This window comes from Puma concolor, chromosome F2 (genome assembly GCF_028749965.1).
Source record: "Puma concolor isolate L17-30 chromosome F2, mPumCon1.1.hap2, whole genome shotgun sequence".
In the NCBI taxonomy this organism is placed as follows: Eukaryota; Metazoa; Chordata; class Mammalia; order Carnivora; family Felidae; genus Puma; species Puma concolor.
The window spans coordinates 9406361-9429515 of record NC_141684.1 but is presented as its reverse complement, the minus strand read 5'-3'; the positions used below and the strand labels follow the sequence as shown (position 1 = coordinate 9429515).

The 23155-nt window shown below is 43.7% G+C and overlaps 2 protein-coding genes across 20 annotated transcripts in view; one reads left to right on the top strand and one right to left on the bottom strand.

Annotated features, from left to right (window-relative positions):
• TMEM71 (transmembrane protein 71) overlaps nt 1-21356 on the bottom strand; it is a 37931-nt gene extending 16575 nt beyond the window's left edge. For 2 of the 6 annotated variants that reach the window (XM_025922679.2, XM_025922680.2), the window contains exons 1-6: nt 10765-13014; nt 10551-10669; nt 8889-8970; nt 7602-7662; nt 5500-5712; nt 3862-4034 (exon numbers count right to left, since the gene is read on the bottom strand). In XM_025922679.2, the coding sequence (XP_025778464.1) occupies nt 3862-4034; nt 5500-5712; nt 7602-7662; nt 8889-8934 (493 nt within the window). In that variant the 5' untranslated portion in view covers nt 8935-8970; nt 10551-10669; nt 10765-13014. Of the gene's footprint in view, nt 1-3861; nt 4035-5499; nt 5713-7601; nt 7663-8888; nt 8971-10550; nt 10670-10764; nt 13019-13272; nt 14823-19599 lie in introns of those variants that run through there. The other 4 variants (XM_086694955.1, XM_086694953.1, XM_086694956.1 and 1 more) reach the window with 4 other exon arrangements.
• A 615-nt stretch (nt 21357-21971) lies between these two features.
• Nucleotides 21972-23155, top strand: part of PHF20L1 (PHD finger protein 20 like 1) — an 87051-nt gene continuing 85867 nt past the window's right edge. For 13 of the 14 annotated variants that reach the window (XM_086694950.1, XM_086694949.1, XM_086694952.1 and 10 more), the window contains exon 1: nt 21972-22110. The gene's annotated coding sequence lies outside the window, so the exon portion shown is untranslated. The remainder of the gene's footprint in view (nt 22111-23155) is intronic. The other variant, XM_086694940.1, reaches the window with a different exon arrangement.

The window sequence follows — 23155 nt, the reverse complement described above, 5'->3', positions numbered from 1 at the left end:
ATTCTTTTTTTTTTTAAATCAAAATTCTAAAAAGCGGTCATGGTTGGACAAACTGCCTTGTGCATATCATTTGAAGAAACACTGAATTGTACACATTAAAATGGGAGATTTTATGACATGTGAATTATATCTCAATTAAAAGGCAATTCGTGCTCTTTATTACTGTAGGCATTTGTGCCAGGGACGTGTAGGCATCTGCCAGGGATGCCAGGAGTAGGCAAGATAACCTCTATGTTGCCTTCCGATTAAAGATTCCATACGTCTCTTGTTTATCGGAGACCTTAAAGCTACAGGACTCTTGAATTGACTCCTTTAGTAAGCTGAACACCATTAGCCATATTCTCCTCTTTGATGACATCGTGCTCTTCGGTTCCCTGCCTGAGAAATTTTCCCCATATAGCATAGTGACCTATGCTCAAGACTCTTGGGTTGGAATCCAGGTGACACTATTTCCTAGTTGTGTGCCCCTAGGGAAAGGACCCAGTCTGCCTTAGTTTCCCTCTCCATAAAATAGGGAGGAGAATAATATTCTCTCCAAGTTGCTGTAAATGTAGGATTTCCTTTTTTCATGATGCTGAGTAATAGTCCCTTGTACGTATATACCATATTTTCTTTACCCATTCACCATGGATGGACACTGGGTTGTTTCTATATCTTGACTCCTGTAAATAATGCTGCAGGGAAGAAGGGAGTGAGAATATCTCTTTGAGATTTCCAATTTCTCTTGAGTCCATGCCTAGACGTGGGATTGCTGGATCATATGGTAGCTCTATTTTTAATTTTTTTGTGAAACCTCCTCATTGTTTTCCGTAGTGGCTAGACTCATTTGCATTCCCACCAACAGTGCACAAGGGTTTCCTTTTCTCCATATCCTTGTCAACGTGGACGGGTCTAACACACACGCACACATTGTAATATACCCTCACCGACACTGGAGACGGGATCTACATAACACAGATTGGTTGGGATGGCTGGCTGGCCCATGGCACTGATTACGGTAGGGAAAATTATAACTGGAGTTTCTGTTCAACCTCCTCAGTTCCTTTCTAACTCCCCTTTCTGCTCATTCATGTTTTCCGTAGGTAGATCCCTTTATTCCAGAGACCTCCACTACTTTTCATATTGGCTTCCAAAGCAATATCTCTAGGCCCTTCCTTGCTCTGGAACTCCTTTGTTACATTTCCAAACCTCCCCTGGCCATCTTTCCACTTCCCATTGGTAACTCAAATTCAGCTCATATGAAATAGAATTCATTGCCTCGCTTTTCTTTCTTTCTTTCTTTCTTTCTTTCTTTCTTTCTTTCTTTCTTTCTTTCTTTCTTTCTTTCTTTCTTCCCTTTTACGACTAATATGTCCTGTGCAGAACGCCAGCCCCCGTGCCTAATATGTACCTTTCATGAACTCATGCATTTCATCCTCACAAAAATTCCATGTGCTACTATTTTTTCTCTTTTGTATATGAAGAAATGGAGGTCATGGGGATTTTTAACTTGCCCGAGAACACTGAGGTGGGAAAAGATGGCGTCAGGACTTGAATCCCGGCCCATCCAGCTCAAAAAGCCTTATTAACCTCCTCATCATTCCAACAGTACTGTCTTCCAGGCCTTTGTGATGGCAGAACTTTTCATGCCGCCCTCCCCTCCCCCCGCCCCGGCTTTCTTTGATTCCCTCCCATGTCTCATCATTACATTCATTCACCAGCCTGTCCATTCTGCCTTGAAGAACATTCCTTAAATCTCCTCCTCCCTCTCTATTTCCAGAGCCACGTTCCTTAGGGTGCCCATTGGTTTTAATTGCCTCTGAGTGCTCACTTGGTTTTCTTCATTGAATCGTCACTTCATGTTATTGTAATCTTTGAAAATTCAAATCTGATCGTGTCATTGCCCCGCTTAAGAGCCTTCTAAGATACCCCTGACTGAATAGGATAAAATCCAAACTCCTCAACACGGCACAGAAGGTTCTCCAAATATATCTTTGGTCTATCTTTCCAGGCTCATTCCCCACCTCCCTGCCTCTTTCTCTTCTCTTTGTGCTGTTTATACATCCTTGTTATCGTGAGAACTGGGATACCCTCAATTTAATTAATCTCGTGTTCGTGTAAGAATTGTGTCTTCACTTCACAAGCACCCTGTTTTGAAACTAACCCAGGATTACACCCATACACACACACACACACACACACACACACACACACAAGCGCATTTAAAGCCTTAATCATATTGTGGCAATATACATTTCCTGGTTTTGATAATGACTGTATATAGTTGAGTAAGTCGTAACCAGTGAGGGAAGCTGGATAAAGTATAGGCAGACCTTCTCTGTACTATTTTTTGCAACTTCTCATGAAGCTATAATTACTGCAACTTAAAAGGTTTTTAAAAATTGGGGCGCCTGGGTGGCGCAGTCAGTTAAGCGTCCGACTTCAGCCAGGTCACGATCTCGCGGTCCGTGAGTTCGAGCCCTGCGTCAGGCTCTGGGCTGATGGCTCAGAGCCTGGGGCCTGTTTCCGATTCTGTGTCTCCCTCTCTCTCTGTCCCTCCCCCGTTCATGCTGTGTCTCTCTCTGTCCCAAAAATAAATAAATGTTGAAAAAAAAAATTAAAAAAAAAATAAAAATTAATGTAGCATTGTGTTTTCTGCCCAGGAAGCAGGTTAAGAAAAATGTAAGACATGTAAGTACTCTACCTTTATTATTACATTGTTGTATTACAGGACTCGTCTTGCTTGCTCTTGGAGCCTGGGCTAAGAGGTCTATGTTGGAAAGAAAAGCAAAACCCTTACTAGAACTAGAGCTAAGACCAGGCTTTTGAACCAGACAGACCCACATTGGATTCCAGTTCTGCTGTTTTATAAACTTAAAATTAACTTGGGCAAGTCACTGAACTCCAAACCTCACTTTCACCATAATTATAAAAAGTGAGGGTTTGGGGATACTTAAACAAGGTAATGTATATAAACAAGGTCATAAACTTAAACAGGACAAAATGTAAAGTACTTAGCTTATGAATAAACATGTTTGACTTCTCTCTCGCCACATCAGCAAATCCTGTTGGCTCTTTTTTATTTTTCAAGTTTTTTTTTTTTTCAACGTTTATTTATTTTTGGGACAGAGAGAGACAGAGCATGAACGGGGGAGGGGCAGAGAGAGAGGGAGACACAGAATCGGAAGCAGGCTCCAGGATCTGAGCTGTCAGCACAGAGCCCAGCGTGGGGCTCAAACTCACAAACCATGAGCTCATGGTTTAATACAAAGGGTGGGGCTTTTTATTTTTTTTATAGTTTATAATTATTTTGAGGGAGAGAGGGAGAAAGAGCGTGCACAAGTGACAGAAGGGCAGAGAGAGAGAATCCCAAGGTGAAAGCACAGAGACCAACATGGGGCTTGATCCCACGAATCGTGAGACCGCGACTTGAGCGGAAATCAAGAGTCAGACACTCAACCACTGAGCCACCAGGTGGCCCTTAAGTGACTTTTTAAAATATGGCCCATTCTTTCTTTTTTTTTTAAGACAGGGTTGTTTTTTTTTTTATTTTTTTTTAACGTTTTATTTATTTTTGAGACAGAGAGAGACAGAGAGTGAACAGGGAAGGGTCAGAGAGAGAGGGAGACAGAATCTGAAACAGGCTCCAGGCTCTGAGCTGTCAGCACAGAACCCGATGCGGGGCTTGAACCCATGAACTGCGAGATCATGACCTGAGCCGAAGTCAGACACTTAACCGACTGAGCCACCCAGGCGCCCCTGGCCCACTCTTTCTATGAAGTGATGGTCATCTCTGGACTTTACATTTGGCTCAGGACCACATGGTTGCTGTGGCCCATTTGCAAATGATACTTCACCGTGGAAAAGGCGATTCAAACTCACCGATATCGTTGCAATGGTGCGTGTCCAGCCTCCCGACCCCCTCCGACCAGGTGTCCTCACTTTGGGAAGAGTCAACATCACCAAAGATATTTCCATGCTGCCAGGATTTAGAGGCACCAAGGCTGAAGAGATTAGAAAAGGAAGGGCGGATTCTCTTTTTCTTTCTAAATATCCTGGAAAGAAATGAAAGCATGATACATAATGAAAAGCAGCCCCCTCTGGTTCAACACCGAGAATTTAGTGAGAATGATTTGATCCATAGAACACATCTGCAAAGCTCATTTCATTTGTTCCCTCTGTTAACCCCACAGAAGTTTCTTAAACTTCTGTGCGCTCCAGGTGCCTGGATCAATATCTAAGATACTGAGATACAAGATCCAACCTTGGGCACAGAAAGTTCACAACCCATTATAGGAGAAAGACAAGGATAAGGCAGACGAAGCTAATGCCTTCATAGAGCTTTTTCTGCACCAGGGGTCTTTCTCAGTGGTTTACATATGATAACTCACATTATCCTTGGAACAGCTTTGGGAGGTAGGTACTGCTGTGACCCCATTTTTTCAGATCAGGAAACTGAGGCACAAAAGGCTAAGCAACTTGGCTGAGATCATCCAGGAAGTGTCACAACTGGGCTGCAAACTGAGGCAGGCTGGCTCTATGGTCTCTTCTCTGCATTACCAGTGCTATGTAGGGGGCTTGTGCTCTGATGGAACTAACTAGAAGCTGCACTGAGAGCACCAGGGGAGGCATTGCTGATCGGGAGTCAAGGGAGGCTTCCCGGGGGAGGAGACCACTGAACTGCATAGGACTATCTGGTCTATTCATTGAGGAACAGGTAGGTCTTATATTAAGTCATGCTAGGAAATAAGGCTGGGGAGGTAAAAATAAGGAGGGAATGAATGAAGAACCTTGAAAGTGACAATAGTGGAGAAACTTGAATGTTGTGTGAAGGAGTTGGGTTTTGACATCGGAGCGGAGGGAAACCACTGGGCACGATGGTGATGTAATTTGTTTCACATTTCTGAAGGATTTTGACAACTCACACATCCACACTGCCAGCAACGTGTCCTCTACATTGTAACCAGTGTCACCGTGCTAAGGATAATCCGGTCATTTGTCAATGGTTCCTCTTTGCCTACAGAACAAAGCCCAACCCCCTTAGCTGGACTTGAAAGTTCTCTGCTCAGCCCCCGTGTCTGCTCAGTGTTCTCTCGTGTTCCTTCCACCCTGAGGTATATCTCTGCCCAACCACCCGCCATTTCCCAAATTGTACAGGGTCTCCTGGAAGTCTCCTTTGCTACTTTCATTTTAACTGAGATCCTCCTTCTCTCCAGACTCAAATCCATCTTCATTATCTCTAGGAATCTTGTTTTAACCGGTTTCCCCGCGTGAAATAGCCTTCCTTTCCTTTTCTCCTGCCCTGCAGTCTATTCAGACCTCCGCCCCGGCACCCGTATCACTTGATCACCTTGGTTTATTTTCACGTCAGCTATCCCTGCCCCTTGTCGGTCTTTACGCTTCCATGGTCTGGAGCAGGAATGAGCTCTCGTAAATCATTGCTGAATGAACAAATGAATGAATGCATAATTAATGGATGGATTGGATTTTGGATTCTTTGACGTATTATCCACTACTTACCTAACTAAATTCTCCTTGTAAAGAACACTGGCCTGGGGTGGGCTCAGAGTTATGTTGCCATCTTTGTCACAGAGGAAAGGGTCCTCTGTCCAAACATAGTAGCCATTGGAGAGGAGTCTGGGACTTCGGCGACAGGTCACATGGGAGCCCGTCAAGAGAGCTGCAGAGCAGCCCTCAAAGGAACTGTCACCATCCAGGAAATCACAGGCAAAACTAAAGAGGGAAGAAAGAAAGTAGTTTACACCTCCACCCACCATGTCCAGGCCCATAGGAACCACATTTCTAACCACCATGAAGGAAAACAGCTCTTTGCGTTCACGGCTACCTCTGTGCATGCATGCATTCAGCCACCCTGAGAATGTCACTCTTAATCTGGGCTTCATCTCCTCGCTAGTGACAGCATTGGACAACAGGGCATTTAGCGCTTCGTTCTGTTTGAAACATTTTGATGAAAACATTATAGGCTCATCAGTCTCCTCGCCATGGGATGCAACTACACCCTTGACAGTAATCCATTTTCTTGGATGGAGAAATTGCAGACTGGCCTATTTGGGGTGCTTATTATATGAGCTTATTTATTTGGGGTGCTTATTATATAAGTTTATTATTACAAGCTATTTGGAAGCTTACAGTCTCCACCCCCTTCCTTTGAATAGTCCTCCAATTGCCATATCCTTACTCTTTCCCTGCAATAGATAAATTACAACTGTGCAGCCATCAGATATATATGAGTTACAAGGTGAACACGCAGTCAGAGAGATCTTTTTGACTTTGGCCAATTTCCCGCCTGGTCAGCTACCCAAACGACCATACAGTCTGTGATTTGGTATCCAGGGAAATCTCTTAATATTCAGCTGGGCAAATATCCATGTGTCTTAGGTTTGAAAAACAATCACATGCCTGTGTGATTGAAAGGCAACATCATGCCGCATGCTCTACTGAATTTCTGGTAAAGTGTTAAATGTAGAAGCCTGTCCGCAATTAATACATGCACTAAAGTTAGTAAAATACTATTTTAAATGGATATTACTTATTGAAAATGTACTGTGGACCTGGCTCATAGTTAATGCTTTATCTACTTTTCACTAACCTCCCCAAAAGCTAAGTATTGTACGTAATCATCATTGTACTGTAGGAAAAAAAATGTATATGTATATGTATATATATATATACATATATACACACACATACATATATATATACACATATATACACGTATATATATAATGTATATATACATATATACATATATAATATATGTATATAATATATATATAATGTATATATATACATGTATATATATGACATATATACACGTATATATATATAATGTATATATATGTATATATATATAACGTATATATATATATACGTGTATATATATACATGATGCAGAAGGACAAATAACTTGGATATTTTATAATAGCCAGTAGGTGATAAAACTAGGATTCGAACCCCTATCTCGAGTGCTCATTCCACATGGCTGTTAGTTCGTGCTTCGCTGACTCATTTGACGGTAGCGAGAGGCCTGGCATTTACAAACAAGGGCAGGCTCTAACTCCAATGCATGATTCCTTTATACTATTGGCACATTTTACAAAATGCTAGAGAAAACATCAACTGAGGCCTGCGTAAGGAATAAAAGACAGAGAGAAGAGACAGGGGAGGAAAAAGGAAGGAAAAGGAGACTTCTTGGAAGAACTTGAACAAAACGGTCGACTCGACATGTTTTTTTTTGTAGAACATGGCATTCGGCCAGCTGGTGCATTGGTGTGGGATTTTGTTGCTCTTATAAATTGAGATAGCAAAGCATATTTAGGAGAACCTTAGTTCGGGAAAAAGTAATCAGTATTCGGTAGTTTCTTCACTCCCCAAACAATTCACTTTGGCTTACACACTCACGGCCATGCCCCACCCCCCACCATTCCGTTATTAGGTTATGCAAGTTTTCATTTTGTGTGTGCATGGGACTGAAGATTTATACCCACGCCAAAGCTGGATGGGAGCTAAAACTAACATTTTTAAACCAGGAATACAAGAAAATGAGACACACAGGGAGAGAACCGTGATTGATGTGGCTTGCGAAAAGTCCCATGGAATACCTTGGGAAAAGGCATCTGGGAGACGGCTCTCCGGTGTATCTTCTCTCAGAGCCTGAAGAACCTGCAGAAGCAAACGGGAGACAAGTGCAAATTTATCACACCTCCCCACCACGCATGACTGCAAATAATGGAAGCTTTAAAGAAGGTGTGAGTAGTTCCTGCCTCGGCAGGGAATCCAACTGGTGCGGCCATGCAGTGAAATCAGGACTAACCCAACTTGTCACCGGGGCCGAGCCAGAAATAACCCAGGGGCTTCTGTCATCTGTTTCTCCTCTCACTCCGTATTCCTCTAGAGGTTTCTTACCGGAGGATGAGGGCAATAATAAACCATTAACATCAAACTGACTCATCACGAAAAGGAGGAAGAAAGTACCTTGTGTGAAACTGTAGAAAACCAAAATCAATTACTCGGTGTGCTAGCTTTTTTTACCTTACTCAGTAATTTGAGGAATTCAATCATTTGCTTAGATTGTCTCTTATTAGCGCATTTTAAGGCACTCCCATTGTAAACTAATGAGGAGAAGACATTAGGGAAGGAAAAAAAATAAAGTTTTGTTTTGTTTTATATTAATAATTTTCCAACGTATGAGGCCTGTGAATATTCTTCATTAAAAATAAATCATCCTTCCATTCATTTAGCCATTCACTCCACTTTAACCAAAGGCATAGCACCTAATTTCAGCTGGGGAAAGTGCAGCTAATTAATATTCTACACTCTAAAGCACGATTTTATATAGTCATGTGTGAACACTTCTAATAGGCTCGGTGAAACTTGATTCCGTTGTGGACGGTTAGTATCTAAGACAAAGCAAGGAGCTTAGACTTTCAGATTGGGCTGGTTGGTTTGTAAGGAGTAAATTGTAGGTGTGTGAGGTGGGGTTAGAAGCAGGGTTTGGGGAGAAAATGACAAGAGGAAGGAAGAAGCTTGAAACCACTGCCGTTTGAACAACGCCCTTATTTTCTGCAAGTAGCTATCAAAATCATTCAGTATTTTTTATAGACAGTTTTGCATCTTAATAGTAGCTGATAAACAATCTCCTTTCACATTTATGCACAAGCATCTAGAAAACCAGTGATTTCTTTTTCCCCCACTAAAAAGACAAATACCACATTTCTCTCCAGGAAAGAAATGAAGTCAAAATCATTGCCAAAGTGAACACTGGCATTTAAGAAGCACAAGCTACTGACAGATGGTTAATGGTATGAGTATCAGCAAAATCAAAGCAAGGAAATTGCTAAAAGAAGTCTAATCGTTCGAAAGATAATTGCGCGTAGCAGTTCTCCTACATTTACTTGCCACTGGTGTTGACATCAGTTGAGATATTCGGTACATCTTGGGAAGGCTGCTTGTTCAAACTTCACAGATTTTCTGAAAGAGACATTAAAAAGGAGGTGGATTATATATTAAAAATAGAAAAATGATGCCAAAACAGATGGCATCTACTAATTGCACTAGTCAGGCTTGTTTACTGAATGGTACAGAGATTTAGGGCTGAAGGAGGAGACTGGGATGAATGACCACCAGGGTTGCACCTGCTACAATGTTATATTACATTTTCCATCGTCTGGCTTGGTGCATACAAATAACCTTTTTCTGTAAATAAGAACAACATCTTATTTGGGAAACCTAGATTGATGTGGTTGATTTGTAGTCAAAATAACTAATGAAAATGAATTATTTGATTAAGAAATCGGAAAAAAAAAAGATTGGTTTTAGAGCCCTCTAACTAAACGTTTTTGTATTTTCGTCATGCGACGCACATCACCCTCATTATCAAGTTTCAAGTGACGCTTGGGGATCGGTGTCCGTCTTTCGCACAACACCTCGAACCCTTGACAGGTGGTCATAGAGAGGGCTGGTGGTCTTTAAGAGGTGCTGTCAGCCTGGACATGCGCAACCAGTGCAGGCAGCATTGCCCTAAAAATTGTCTGCCACCAGGCAGATTTCAAAACTCAGTTTGCATGAGCATGTAATTTACTCTCTCAATTACAAATTAGGCATATATCCAAGTGTGTAAATTACGTCGACTTTGATCATATGCCATTCACCGCATAGGTCCACCTGCTGTGGACCATGACACTTTGTACACAGCGCTGGTCTCATAGCCTTGCAAGGTAGGACTGAATTCTTGTTCTGATTCACCACCTCTATCCACATTTTGAAAATGCGATGTCTAGTAATGGATTGTTTTTGTAGCTGTCACACATCAAGTCAAACCAGGATAATCCTAGAGCTCCAAATGGATTCTTTCAATAAATCATATGCCACAGCTTTTAGAAAATATAGATCCTAGCTTCTAGAGACCTTTAGGGGAGTCAAGAGAACTTTCTGGCATTCCTTGGAAGATCTCTAAATCAAAGCACACATTCGTAGATGTCGCTCATTTAGAATATAAACCAATATTGGGGCGCCTGGGTGGCGCAGTCGGTTAAGCGTCCGACTTCAGCCAGGTCATGATCTCGCGCTCCGTGAGTTCGAGCCCCGCGTCGGGCTCTGGGCTGATGGCTCAGAGCCTGGAGCCTGTTTCCGATTCTGTGTCTCCCTCTCTCTCTGCCCCTCCCCCGTTCATGCTCTGTCTCTCTCTGTCCCAAAAAAAAAAAAAAAAAAGAATATAAACCAATATTGTTTGCATCATAATATAAAATAGTTCGTCACTGTCCTTTTGACTTTTGATCAATATCATCTGAAGTGCGCAGCCCAAATTACACCGTGTTAGCTTTCCCCAAGCATTGAGTTTCACTTTCAACCAACAAGACCTGTGGCCGAAGGCAAGGTTTTCCTGCTATGTCTTACAATATTTGCGTCAGGCCACAGACAGTACAGTTGATTAAGGACTAGTCACACTGGAAAAGCCTTCAGTAACAGCTCTAAATCTTTTCAAGAAACAGCTTCTGTCTACCAGTCCCATCAGAGTCACACATCCGTTCTGAAAAATAATCTGTCCATACGTGTTCCTTCCAAAGGGAGTTCCCAGTTTCCTCTTCCCACTGATGAAGAGGAGAATTACTGAAGTATGAAGCTTCCTGTGGCTGACGGTGGAGAAATCCAGGATTCAGCAGGCTGTCGGCTGAAAATAAAGACAGAATGTCAACAGGTGCAGGGAAGTCTCATAATAAAGAGAAATCCCCTTCGCTCCTCCTAACAGATGCTTGCACGCATTACCGTGGGCAGGAGTGTGCAGAGAGGTTTTGTCTTCAGCGGCCTCTTGCTGTTTGGGTTGTTTCCTAGAATAAAAGGGCATGTCGTTCTTGAGAAAGTCAGCCTTATAACCGCTCTTGTTTTCTTTCAAAAACAGCCTGTGTCACCAGAGACTGAGAAGCAGAATGAGGTCACACTTCCTGTTGGGCTCACATCAGTGGCATTCACGCCCAGGAGGATGGTGAAACCTCCAGTCTTCTGGACCAGCGACAGGTGAGGTGCGGCCCACAGATCAGACCAGCTGGATACATCATGGTCGCTCGAGGGATGCTTTTCTGAGCTACCTCGTCACACCGAGCTGTAAGAATGTGAGAGAAACTTCCGGAGAACACTTCTCAAACACTTCTTGCTTGTCATCTTCTGGTCCTTTCCAACATGAGTACTGCATAGTTGTGCTCTGTCCAAATCGACTCAGTTTATTGGCGATAATGCACGGATGCTATTAGATTCAGAGTTTTATTCCATACCAAGAGCTGGATTTTATGAAAATGTCCGTCGTGGCAATATGTTGATTCACCAAAGGTTGAGCTTTCCAGGAAACTCCCTGGGTGGCATTTTACATCTTATATTTACATTTTAGTTGAGCTCAAAGAATTTCCTGCTGTCGGTGGGTCCCTACAAATCTCTGCTATTGTAAATGATAAAAAAAAAAAAATACGTTCCAACAATACTGAGGTGCATTGGGTAGTGGAAAGAGTGTGGGTGCAAAGCCCCAGGGGGTCAGCCCGGCAGAAGAGTTAATCTCATTCTTTCTTGGGGTTCTCCCAAGAAAGGGGTCCACCTTTCTCCCTGAGATGCTGCCAAAGGCAGGATCTTCTATAGAACATGCTCCTAGCAACAGAAGCTGTTGGCGGAGCAGTCACGTCGAGTCTTGGTAGAAAGTTTGCAAAGATGACCCTCAAAGATAGTTGTGTGATCTCTTTCCCTTCAGTGTGGGCTGAAGCGAATAACTTGCTTCTCCTGCATAGATGAGACACAACTGATGGGTTGGCACTCCCACGATTAGGTTACAAAAGACTACGGCTTCTGTCTTGTTGGCCTCTCCATTACCTTCTAGGCTTACACGCTTTGAAGAAACAAGCTGCCATGTTGGAAAAGCACACAAGACCAGAATCTGAGGGGTTATCTGAAATGCCAGTGAAGGACTGAAGCCCTCAGTCCGATGGCTGGGAATCCACTCAACCGCCACGTGAGTGCCTCAGAAGTAGATCTTTCTCCAGCTGAGCCTTGCCATGACTACGGCCCCAGTCAGCCCTTTGATTCCAGCCTTTGAACACCCACAAGCAGAGAAACCAGCTCAGCATTGTCCATATTTCTGACCTGTAGAAACTATGTGATAAAAAATCGTATTTGAAAGCACAAAGTTTGGGGTAACTTCTCACACAGCAATAGATAACTAATACATAGTCCCAACAAATGTGACTTCCCGGGCCATTCGTCGTTCCAGTCTATTTGGTCACGGTGCCAGCCTTAGAATACAGGCACGTTTATTCGAGGCTGGGGCTGGTCACATCTGCCTACATTTACCAGGTAGCCATTTTGCCCAATGGCAGTTCTGGGCGTCTGGTACCCTCTTTCTTGAAACCCATAGCTCTCCTCCTTCTTGTTCTCTCTCTGTGTCTCCTATTCTTTCTATTTTCATCCTCCTCCTTCCAACCCTGGCTAATGTTTTCTAGAGGAGGAAGGGGAAAAAAAAATCCTTCTGACTCCTCAAGACCCTGGGCTCTGCCCAAGTCCACAAGTCCCCTTTCCCAAAAGACTGACGTCAAAAAGACTTTAGTCTATTCCTTTACTGATCTGGAACATATCAGGACACCATTAATGATCACAATCATTGCTAACTTTATGGAGCCCTTACTAGTTCCCAGGCGTTGTTCTACTTCCTTCACAGATATTATTAGCACATTTAATCCTCATACCAACTCCACGAGGGAGGTTAATAACATTAACCTCATTTTACAGATGAGAAAACCGAGGCACAGAGAGTTTGATACTTCGCTCAAAGTCACGTGGCCGGTGAATGGTGAGCTGGTAGAACTGAGACTACGAGCCGGCCTTCTTAACCTGTGAGCAATAACGATCACATCAAACACGTCTGAGCATTTCCTATGAGGCAGGCACCGTATGAAACACTTCGTGTGTGTGATTAAACCTCACCCAGCCCTAGGAAATAAGTACGATTATTACACGCAGGCAAGATGGAAGTTTGGAGGGTTTACCTACACCATCAAGTGTCAGGGATGGAATTCTCCTTGCCGTTCCTTAAATGCCAGACTCGTGCCTGCTCCAGGATCTTGTGCTCATTCTTCTCTCTGCCCAAGATGTCCCCCTGATAGTCACAGGGCGTTCTCTCACCTCCCTTGGCTCTCAGCTCAAGTGTTTTCCGTCACTAACTAAACTGCCCTCCACACACTCTCCTCACTCGTTCCCTGCTTTATTCTTCTCCTTAGTACCTTTCACTCTGTCACATACCACAACTTTTATTTTTTGCAGTGATAAATTCATTCCTCAGCCAGACTGTAAGCTTTATGAAGGCAGAGAGTTTTGTCACTTTGCTTCATTCCTGGAGACCCAACATCAAGGATCCTGCCTGCCAAGAAACAGGTTATCCAGAAACATTTGGGGAATCAATAAATAACTGAAGTAAAAGCTAGGTAGAACTGAATTGAGCCCTCTATCCTGCATGCTAGAAAGCAGCACTTTTATTATTTTTTTAATCTATTTTTAGTTTTTTGTTTATTTTGAGAGGGAGAGAGAGAGGCAGAGAGAGGAGACCGAGAATCCCAAGCAGGCTCTGCACTGTTAGTGTGGAGCTGGATGCGGGGATCGAACCCATGAACCACGAGATTCTGGCCTGAGCCGATGTCAAGAGTCAGACGCTTAACCAGTGGAGCCACCCCCGTGTTTTCAAAAGTATGTTATGGGGCACCTGGGTGTCTCTGTCGGTTAAGCGTCTGACTCCTGATTTCTGTTCAGGTCAGGATCTCAGGATCTCACCTCTCCATCCCGACAGGTGCAGAGCCTACTTGGGATTCTCTCTCCCCTCTCTTTCTGCTACTCCCTCACTCTCCCTCTCTCAAAATAAAATAAACGTAAAAAAAAAATAAAGTATGTTCCCCAGAATGCTCAATCCTCCATTATCAGTGGAGGGTATGTGTGTGGAAGGGGAAAAGTGTAAGCAGTAAATATAAGCCTGCTCTCACCACTAGAAGTCCTACCCAGAGCAACGAGGCAAGAAAAATAAATAAAAGGTATTCAAATCAGAAAGGAAGAAGTAAAATTATCCATTTGCAGATGACGTGATCTTATATATAGAAAACCCTAAAGACTTAAAAAGAAACTGTTAGAACTCATAAATGAATTCAGTAATGTGGTTTTTTTCCTTTTTTTTTTTTTTTTTAGCATTTATACAAGATTTCTTGCAGCTAGAATTCCTGTCTCAAAAATGCTCTAGATACGTCCTTACTGTTTGCTCAGCGTTCATATTTGCATTACGGTGGAAATTTATTATTTTTTTTAAGAGAGGACGAGAGAGAGAGAGGCTGAGAAATGGGGGGGTCGGGCAAAGGAGGAGGATGGAGACAGACTGATCAGCTCACAAAAACCCTAAATAAGAGCTTGCGTTCTTGGTGCAAGAACAGGGTTCTCTTCGTCTCTGTCATCCCCAGCGGCAAACACAAGGCGGATGCAAAGCAAGTCCTCAGAAGATGCGTGTGTTCATGGAGTCACAGAGCATGAACGACCACCCTCAGAGACGCCAGTGACTGGAAACACGTGTCCCTGTGACTGGTGGCAAAGAAACATCAAGAAATACCTGGCATTGGTCTATCGATTATAATTTGCAAAACGTGTAAGGTTTGTTCTATCGAATTCGATGTTCATCACAACCCTGTGAAGTAGATTTCCAACCCCCATTTCTATGTGAGGAAAGGAGCACCAGAGAAGGGTCTGGTTCCCAAACACTCTGGTAAAAGTGTCGGGTTTAACTGAACGACTCCTGGTTTTATTCCAAACCCCTTGGCTCTAGAATGCTTCATCATCTTAAACTGCTATAAAAAAGAAAAAAATAATAATGGGGCGCCTGGGTGGCGCAGTCGGTTAAGCCTCCGACTTCAGCCAGGTCACGATCTCGCGGTCTGTGAGTTCGAGCCCCGCATCAGGCTCTGGGCTGATGGCTCAGAGCCTGGAGCCTGTTTCCGATTCTGTGTCTCCCTCTCTCTCTGCCCCTCCCCCGTTCATGCTCTGTCTCTCTCTGTCGCAAAAATAAATAAACGTTGAAAAAAAAATTAAAAAAAAAATAATAATGGCAAGAAATGAGTTAACGCATGGATTTCCTTTAAACGTATATGGTCTCCTATGATCTTCCTGATACCCGTAGTTCTAAAAAAAGGAAAGAAAGAAAACCGAAGGGTGTTTACTCTGATCCTGAGGAAACGAACTCTGTTGAATGTTTTGCAAAAATACGAAAGAGGAAGTAATCCAATACCTGACCACAACGCGGTGTGGCTGCAATATTTTTTTAGCGCGGCAAGCCAGTCAACTGTGGCCATGCTTGTACAGGCAAGTTCTCTGCCCCTCCCCCAGAGGGGAACCTTTTCATCTGCGCGTCAGGCGTTTACTTTGGAGACGGCGGCATTGTGTTCGGGTCCCGACCAAGAGAGCGGACGCTTAGACCAATGGCCAAGGGACCAGCTAGAGCACATACTCTGACCCTGCATGTTCTTGCATGCTGACAGTCAACGTTGTAGCCAACCCACCTGTTTGTCTGTTTCACTGCCCAGTTCAGTGCCTCAGGATGGGGAATTAAGCCTATTTATCGTCAGCTCCTGGGGCCTAGCACTGACTTGGCCCATATTCCATAAATGCCTGTGGCAAGGAAATGGAAGCAGAATGATATTTTTTTACTTGCCAGAGCCTGAATCAAAGCTATAAAGAACTAGAAGGCAATAATAATTTTAGAATCTGCATGGGCCTCTTGTTTGAAGCTTACTCCTCCGCAAAGTGTTTTCCAAATGCCGCTTCCTCTCTGCGGTCTTCCTTGATTTGCGGAGTCAGCAGAAGCACACCAAGATATGTCTATTTCAAACCAATGAATATTTAATTGAATGTGAATATTGATACCGGGCTTGGTTGTTTCTATACCCATCGCCCCATCATGGCAAGTTACCTTAGAACTGGATACCTGGTTTTATTTTTCTTCCTGTTCTCTCACTGTGTATTGCCCAGTTCCTAGCACTCGGTAGAATTTCAGTAAAAGATTGTTGGGTGATTACACAAATAAATGAATAAGGGAAGAATGAAAGCATGCCGTCTGCCTTATCTGAGGATGCCACCGAATTGTAGCTAGCTCCGTTCTCAAGGAAAATGACGATCAGCAAGGGGTTAAAAGTGTTTGCTGTTTGATTACTATTTACCTGTGTACTTGCTATTTTCTGTTGCCCACCCTCTCCGTTCCCAGTTTTAACCCTCCCCGGCAGTGGGGTGTCTGGGCGGCTCAGTTGGCTAAGCAGCTGACTCTTGATCTTGGCTCAAGTCATGATCTCATGGTTCCTGGGACTGAGCCCCATGTCAGGCTCTGTACTGACAGTGCAGAGCCTGCCTGGGATTCTGTTTCTCCCTCTCTCTCTGCTCCTCTAACTCCTCAAAAAAAAAAAAAGTAAACTTAGAAAGAAAAAAACCCCACAACAATCCCCAGCAATGTGTTTCTACAGTGTAGAGACTGCCTCTAAAAGCAAACACGTAAGGAATCGGGAACGTGAATGTTGAGTCAATCCCTTACTAGATTTGCTTTCCTGGTTTTGCAAACCAGGACAAGCATTGTCAGTTCTGTTGCATGGCTGTGGGTTGTAATTTGGAGTTCCGGTCAGTATATGCCAGTTGAGAGGAGTATTCGTTGCTTTGCTGTCCAACTTCTATTCTCTTTCTTTCAAGTAGTGGTGCTCCAACTCTCTTTAAAGGACCTACTCACCCCCATCTCTCAGTCTATGAGGTTTGGGCCAGTCTCTACTCCCACTTGCCTGGTTGGGGACGGGATCCACCTGATGGCAATCCAAATGACTCCCATGGCCAACACGCTTGGCTCACAGGTGGGCACCTGACTTAATTTAGGCCAACGACAGAGTGACCGCCAGAACTCCTTTTTGTATCAGGATGTTGTAATGACAAGGCTGAAGCTGCTGGGGGCCTGGAAGTGGATTCTGGGAGTCAAGCTAACCCCTAGGAAGCAGAATAAAAAGATGTTGTAATTCGATCCCTGAGTTAAACTGCCCCAGAAGGCCTACTGATCCCTTCTTGATTCCACAAATACAAACTTCCTTTATGCTCATACTTGTTTACATTAAACTTTCTGTCGCATGCAACCAAATGAATCCTAGCATGACACGGTTCTGAAACTTCGCGTACCTAAGAATCATTTAGGATGGCTTTGACACTGCAGATTGCTAATCGCCAAACCTATGATGCAGGTTAGGGCCCCAAACTTGCATTTTAACGAAGAGCCCAAGAAAGTCTAATACAGATAATTGGTGGGGCAATGCTCAAAAACACTGATATAGTTAACGGAAGTCGTAACAGGAAACAGCAACCCAAATCAGAGGAAAGGCAAAGCATCATAATTCTTCATGCTTTAGGTAGAATGATTGTCTGTCTCACGTGGTCTGGGACTGCCTGGAAATACATTTGTTATTCTGACATAATTATAATAGTGTGCCTTTTTTTTTTAATTACTCTTCTAAGTGTCCAGGCTTGGATGACAAATTTCTGGTCACTCCATTGTTTCAGGACAATCTGCACAGAAAGGACTTCTTTATCATTCAGATCTTTTGCTGCATTTCTAAGCTTTTGCTGAGTGAAACATTTTTTTTTTTCTATTTTATGACCTTTACTAGCAGAGGCTGATAGCTCAAAATCATTCCTGCCGAGTCACAAATTCTTAAAAATCTCAGAAAGCCAGAGGGCTTTTGAGGAGCATATGAATCTCGAGTAAAAGTAAATAAATAAAACAAAGTTGTTTATCATTTCCGATCATCTTTAGGGTGGACTCATTCTAAGAAAGCAGCATATAAACCCATACATCACACTGGGAATTATGTAAGAAATGAGAGCATGATGCTGTGTGGACATATGGGAGAGATTGTATCTTTCCAGTCCATTCACATGTGGCCTAGAGGTCCATTAATTGAGAGATTAAGCCTGGAACAATGATCGCTTCTGTTCAGTTGATAAAGGGACAGCGTGACAGGCAAGATAGGTTCATTGGCAGGTGAAGGAAGGGAGGTTAGTGCCATTCTCAACGATTTTCAGGGGCGCCTGAGTGGCTCAGTTGGTTAAGCGTCCGACTTCAGCTTAGGTCATGATCTCACCGTTCATGGGTTCGAGCCCTGCATCAGGCTCTGTGCTGACAGCTCAGAGCCTGGAGCCTGCTTTGGATTCTGTGTCTCCGTCTCTCTCCACCCTCCCCCACTCGGGCTCTGCCTCTTAAAAATGAATATCTATTGTAACAGTTCAGATATCTATTCAACTAGTATATTTAAAAAAAAATCAACTTTAGAGAAAAACACACAAAAAAATGGCCTTCTTGTGTTTCATATGTAATCGAAGAATATGTGATATTCAGTAGTAACTTTTTCCCTCCCTTAAAATAGGTATATAGAATTGTCAAATATTCCAGGAAATATAATGGTTTCATATTTATAGTTTTCATGTTGGAGGAATTTAGTTCAGTGATTTCTGCCTAAGGACTGTTGTTTCAAGATAATTTGCTCGCTGCTTGTTTGGTTCCACTCAAACACAGCTGTAAGTTCTTTCTTTCTATATTTGGAGATGAAGTGACTGATGGCTAACATTAACCATCTGGATGAGGGGTGTGCTGGGTGGGAGAGGGGGGTGGGGACATAGCCATGCAGAGCTTCACTGCATGGCTGGGGAGTCATCTCTAGACTTTCCTACATCTGGGATCCCTGCGCTGATCCTGAACTTTGACTAGGCCAGAAGAGGCATGGCCAGAAGAGGCAATGATCGCCTATATGAATTTTCTTCAGCTTTATCAGACCTAACGCCACCTCTGTGAGTTAATATCATGTAACACCCTCTGAACTTTTCTGAAATAAATTCACAGGTGGTATAATCAAGCTCGACACGTTGAAAAAAAAACTTAACACGATGACATAACAGTGACAGAAGAACAAACTTTGTGGAAATAACTCATAATAATAAAAGAGGAAACTTGGTGGAAATATACATAAATGTTGAGCCATGATTCGCAAACATAATGAAGTAGTCAAGGGCTAGCATCAAAATTTACGTTTACCTTGAATGTAACAACTAAAATGTAGGGTGATATGTGTGTATTCTATCAGTGTCTCAAATACCACGAGTAGCTTTGCATTTGTGGCTTGATTTTTAAAAATGGGATAAATTCTTGGACATTTTCATAGAAAAGAACAATCTTCCCTCATATTACAAGGTTGCTTCATTCTGGGAAAATTGAGTGTGTTTTAAAACCTTGCAAGGGGTGCCTAGGTGGTTCAGTCAGTTAAGCGTCCGACTTTGGCTTAGGTCATGAGCTTACGGTTCGTGAGTTCGAGCCCCACGTCGGGCTCTGTGCTGACAGCTCGGAGCCCGGAGCCCGCTTCGGATTCTGTGTCTCCTTCTCTCGCTGCTCCTCCCCCACTCATGCTCTTTTTCTCAAAAATAAATAAACATTAAAAAAATAAAAAAAAATACCTTGCAAAATACTTTGTGCTTTGGTACAAAACCGGGTTCTAGGCTTAGGCAATTATGAAAAGGGTTTTGACCTACCTGAATGGTCAGAGGGACGTTCAAAGTCATGCATGACCTTGGGCAATTCTTCCAGGTATGGGACTGTACTGTGCCTCTTAGGATGTCTAGGCAGCCCTTGTCTGTCCCATTAAATTGCAGTCGTGCCCTACTCCAACCATGTGACAACTAAAAATAAAGTCCCCTCTCCATTTTCAAAGTGTCCTTTAGAGGATGATATTAAGTTCATTGAAAATACTCAGCTGTACAATTCACAAGCCAGGAATCATTTACCTAAGACCTCGTTTCCATTTTTTTTTTCTTTCAAGTTGTGTTATTGGAGCTGTCCCTTAATAAGTCTCAATTAAAATGGGATAATCATATTTTCAGGGTAGATTGGCAAATTCTCAACAAACAATGGAGAGTGGATAGAATCTATATTATCCTTTATATATGTATTTTATTTAAATTACAAACAATCTCGAATTTTCAGTGATGTCAGCAACAGATATTTCTTTTTCACTTCCTGGCTTGGGGGTCAGCATGGGTTCTGCCAGGGTTCGGTTAGTTAGCTCTAGCCTGAAAGTCAGAAATTTGGTCCCTGGCACTGCCACTGCTGCTGGAGAAAATGTTCCTTATTTTGAACATCACTAGCAGCTTCTCATACACAGAATTCAGTGAGAGTCAAATAAATGTAGCTGAGAATAGCATTTTAACTGGAAGGGGAACAGGGAAGTGAGTTTCTGACATTTTCATCTTACTTAGTGTGAGGTTGACTCTGCCTCCAAAGACTCAAAAGGTGAATGTATCGGTCAGTTTGTGTTAGCTTATGCTGTGTAACGAACAACTCCCAAACTCTCAAAAGCTTAAAACGGCAGATTTTAATTTTTCTCCTTACATTTACATATCATTTGCAGATTAGCAGTGAGTTATGGGCTCATCACGATCTGTCTAGAATCTGGGTGGCTAGAGCAGTCACCATCTCAAATATTGCTTATCACTGTGCCAGAGACAGAAATCTGGGTGAAGCGCCTTTTAAAATTACCAGCTAGCCATGACAAAGCTCACTTCCAATTTCATTTTATTAGCCAAAGCAAACCAAATGGCCACACATAATTCTAAGGAGGGCACAAAGGGTAAGCCTGTCATGTATCCAGAAGACTCTGGAAATATATGGCATAATGCATTAATGACAACCATGATGGTAAATTTCCCAAACATGGGTTGGGAGTTCAGATGTTGGGCAACTCCCATACAAGACAAATGTCCACTACAGACTGTCTTATTTATATCTTTTCTACGTATTGCCATGCTCACTCTAGCTCAGTAGCTATTAGTAACACAGTAAGTACTGAATGAATGTCTTTGGAATAAAAGGATGTGAATATAGTTGTTTAAATTACCAAATCTGACTATAATTAAAGCTTAAAGAGATACTTTGCTATTTTAACTCGACACTGTAAAGCATGATAAATATAAGTGTTATTAGTATGCAATGTTGCATTTAGAAAGCTTGAGATCCAGAGTGGTACATTGGGAAGAGAGAGAAAAAAGATTTTCAGCTCAACATCGCTTTGAACGTGTTCACTAGTTGGTTTCCACAGTGGGGAACACTTTCTCCTGTGCCTACTCCAGAGTTTGGTACATGGCAGATATACAATGAAACTAGTTCTGCCATCATTACCTGGGTAGTCTTGGGGAAGTCACATCAACTTAGCCATAGGTTCTTTACCTGCACAACACACACAAGTGTTAATGGCTACCTTTTGTATTGTAAGGATCGCCTATACAATAGAGAACAATACAATTGGGCGAAAGCAGTTGTCATGTAATGTACTAATAACACAGCACCTGCCACAGAGTGTCCACTCAATAGCTGTTTGTTGACAGGGACAGCAAACATTCGCTCTATTCTTATTGTGGAATGGGGTGGATATCTAAGAAATTGCGTAGTGTAATTACAAAAGTTTGCCCAAGTGCTGGGGTTGAGCTTTGGCAATCTGTTTCCCACCAAATCAACCATGATAATACTCAGTGGGCCCTGTCCTCATCTCTCAAAGGTCAACAAACACTTCAGAACTCCTAATTGGCTCCCGGAGCTCGCTTTCCCTCTTTGCCTAATAGCGGCCCCTCCCGCTAGCCATCAGCCAACTGCCGCCAAGCCCCGCCTCCCAGGGGTACTCTCCAATCGGAGGCGCGGCCTGGGCCCAACCCTCGCGAGTCACGTGACGCGCCCAGGCCCGCTTCCGGCGCGTCGCGGGCGGCTGACGTCGCTGGGCCCGGCGTCGCGTCAGGGCTGGCCGGCGGTGGCGGCGGCGGCGGCGGAGGCGGCGATGGCAGCGGACACTGAGCGGGCTTGAGGGCTCGGACCTGCTCCCTCCCGCGCGACCTCGGGCCCGACCCGGCGCTGCGGTCCCTGCTCTCTCGCCTCCTGCTTCCTCCCCGGCCGCTGCCTGGGCGGAGGCGGAGGCGGAGGCCCGGGCTGGCCGCCCTGCTCGTGCCCCGGCTCGGCCCCGGACGGCCCGGCTGCTGTGCGGAGAGGAGGCCGAGTCGGTAAGAGGCGGCGGCGGTGGCGGGGGCCTGGAGGCCGCCTGGATCCCGTCTGGCCGCCCGGGACGCCCCCGCGCTGGTGTCTGTCTCAGGCCCGCTCCCCTCTCGAGTCCCTCCCCGTAACTCGCCGCCCCTATTGTCTAGGCGCCGCCGCTCCCTCTCCCCCTCCCTACCTTCCCCCACTGCCGCGGGCCGGACGGCTGTCAAACCTGGAGGCACCTCCCGCTCTTCGCCAGCGCCGTCTGAGCCCTTCCAGCCCGTCTCTGCCAGCCGCTCCCGCCCCGCGTCAACCCCCCTCCTTCTGTGGCCCCGCGGCCATTCTCTGACCTTTGCTTCACTTTCTCGGTGTTTTATCTTCTTGCGAATTTTCTCTTCCCTCCCAGTTGTCATCTCCTCCAAGTTTAACCATCCAGATAAATTTTTTTTTTTTTTTTTTTACCATTCTTGTTCGCTTTCTTTTCTGTTTATGTTCCTCTCCGTTCTCTCTGTCCCCTTTTCTCTTCTTGCTTCACGTACCCCTTCCCCCCATAGACTGTCTTACTTTGTCTTTTCTTTATTTCCGATACCTCCCCATCCTCCTCTCTCCACCCAAGGAAGAGGAAATCGTGCCTCATCCCAAAGTATCACTGGAAGTTTATAGGTCTTAACAACATCACTTTTATGGGTTCGAGGTTTTGTTGTAGAAAATAGTGTAACTGGTAAACTACCCCATACTGAGTTCTTCTTCTGAAGAACAGTAGAAAAGGTTAGATTTCTACACAAATAATTTAAGTAACTGCCTTGTATGTTACATACGACCAGCCTTTTAAAAACAATTCATGCTTTTGTCCCTTTTGCACCAAATACCCTCTGACCTAGCTTCCTGTTAACTTTAATGTATTAATCTTTTTTCTTGCCATGGCCAGAGGATAGTCTCCCCTCCCTCCCCAGGAGTATTTAGGTTTGAGTTTACATATTTTTATGGCAAGTATTGGTGCCATGTTTAACCCTTACCTATTAACAGAGGTTCTTTCAAAGAGGAAAGGACAGTCAGTTTTTATGTTTACTG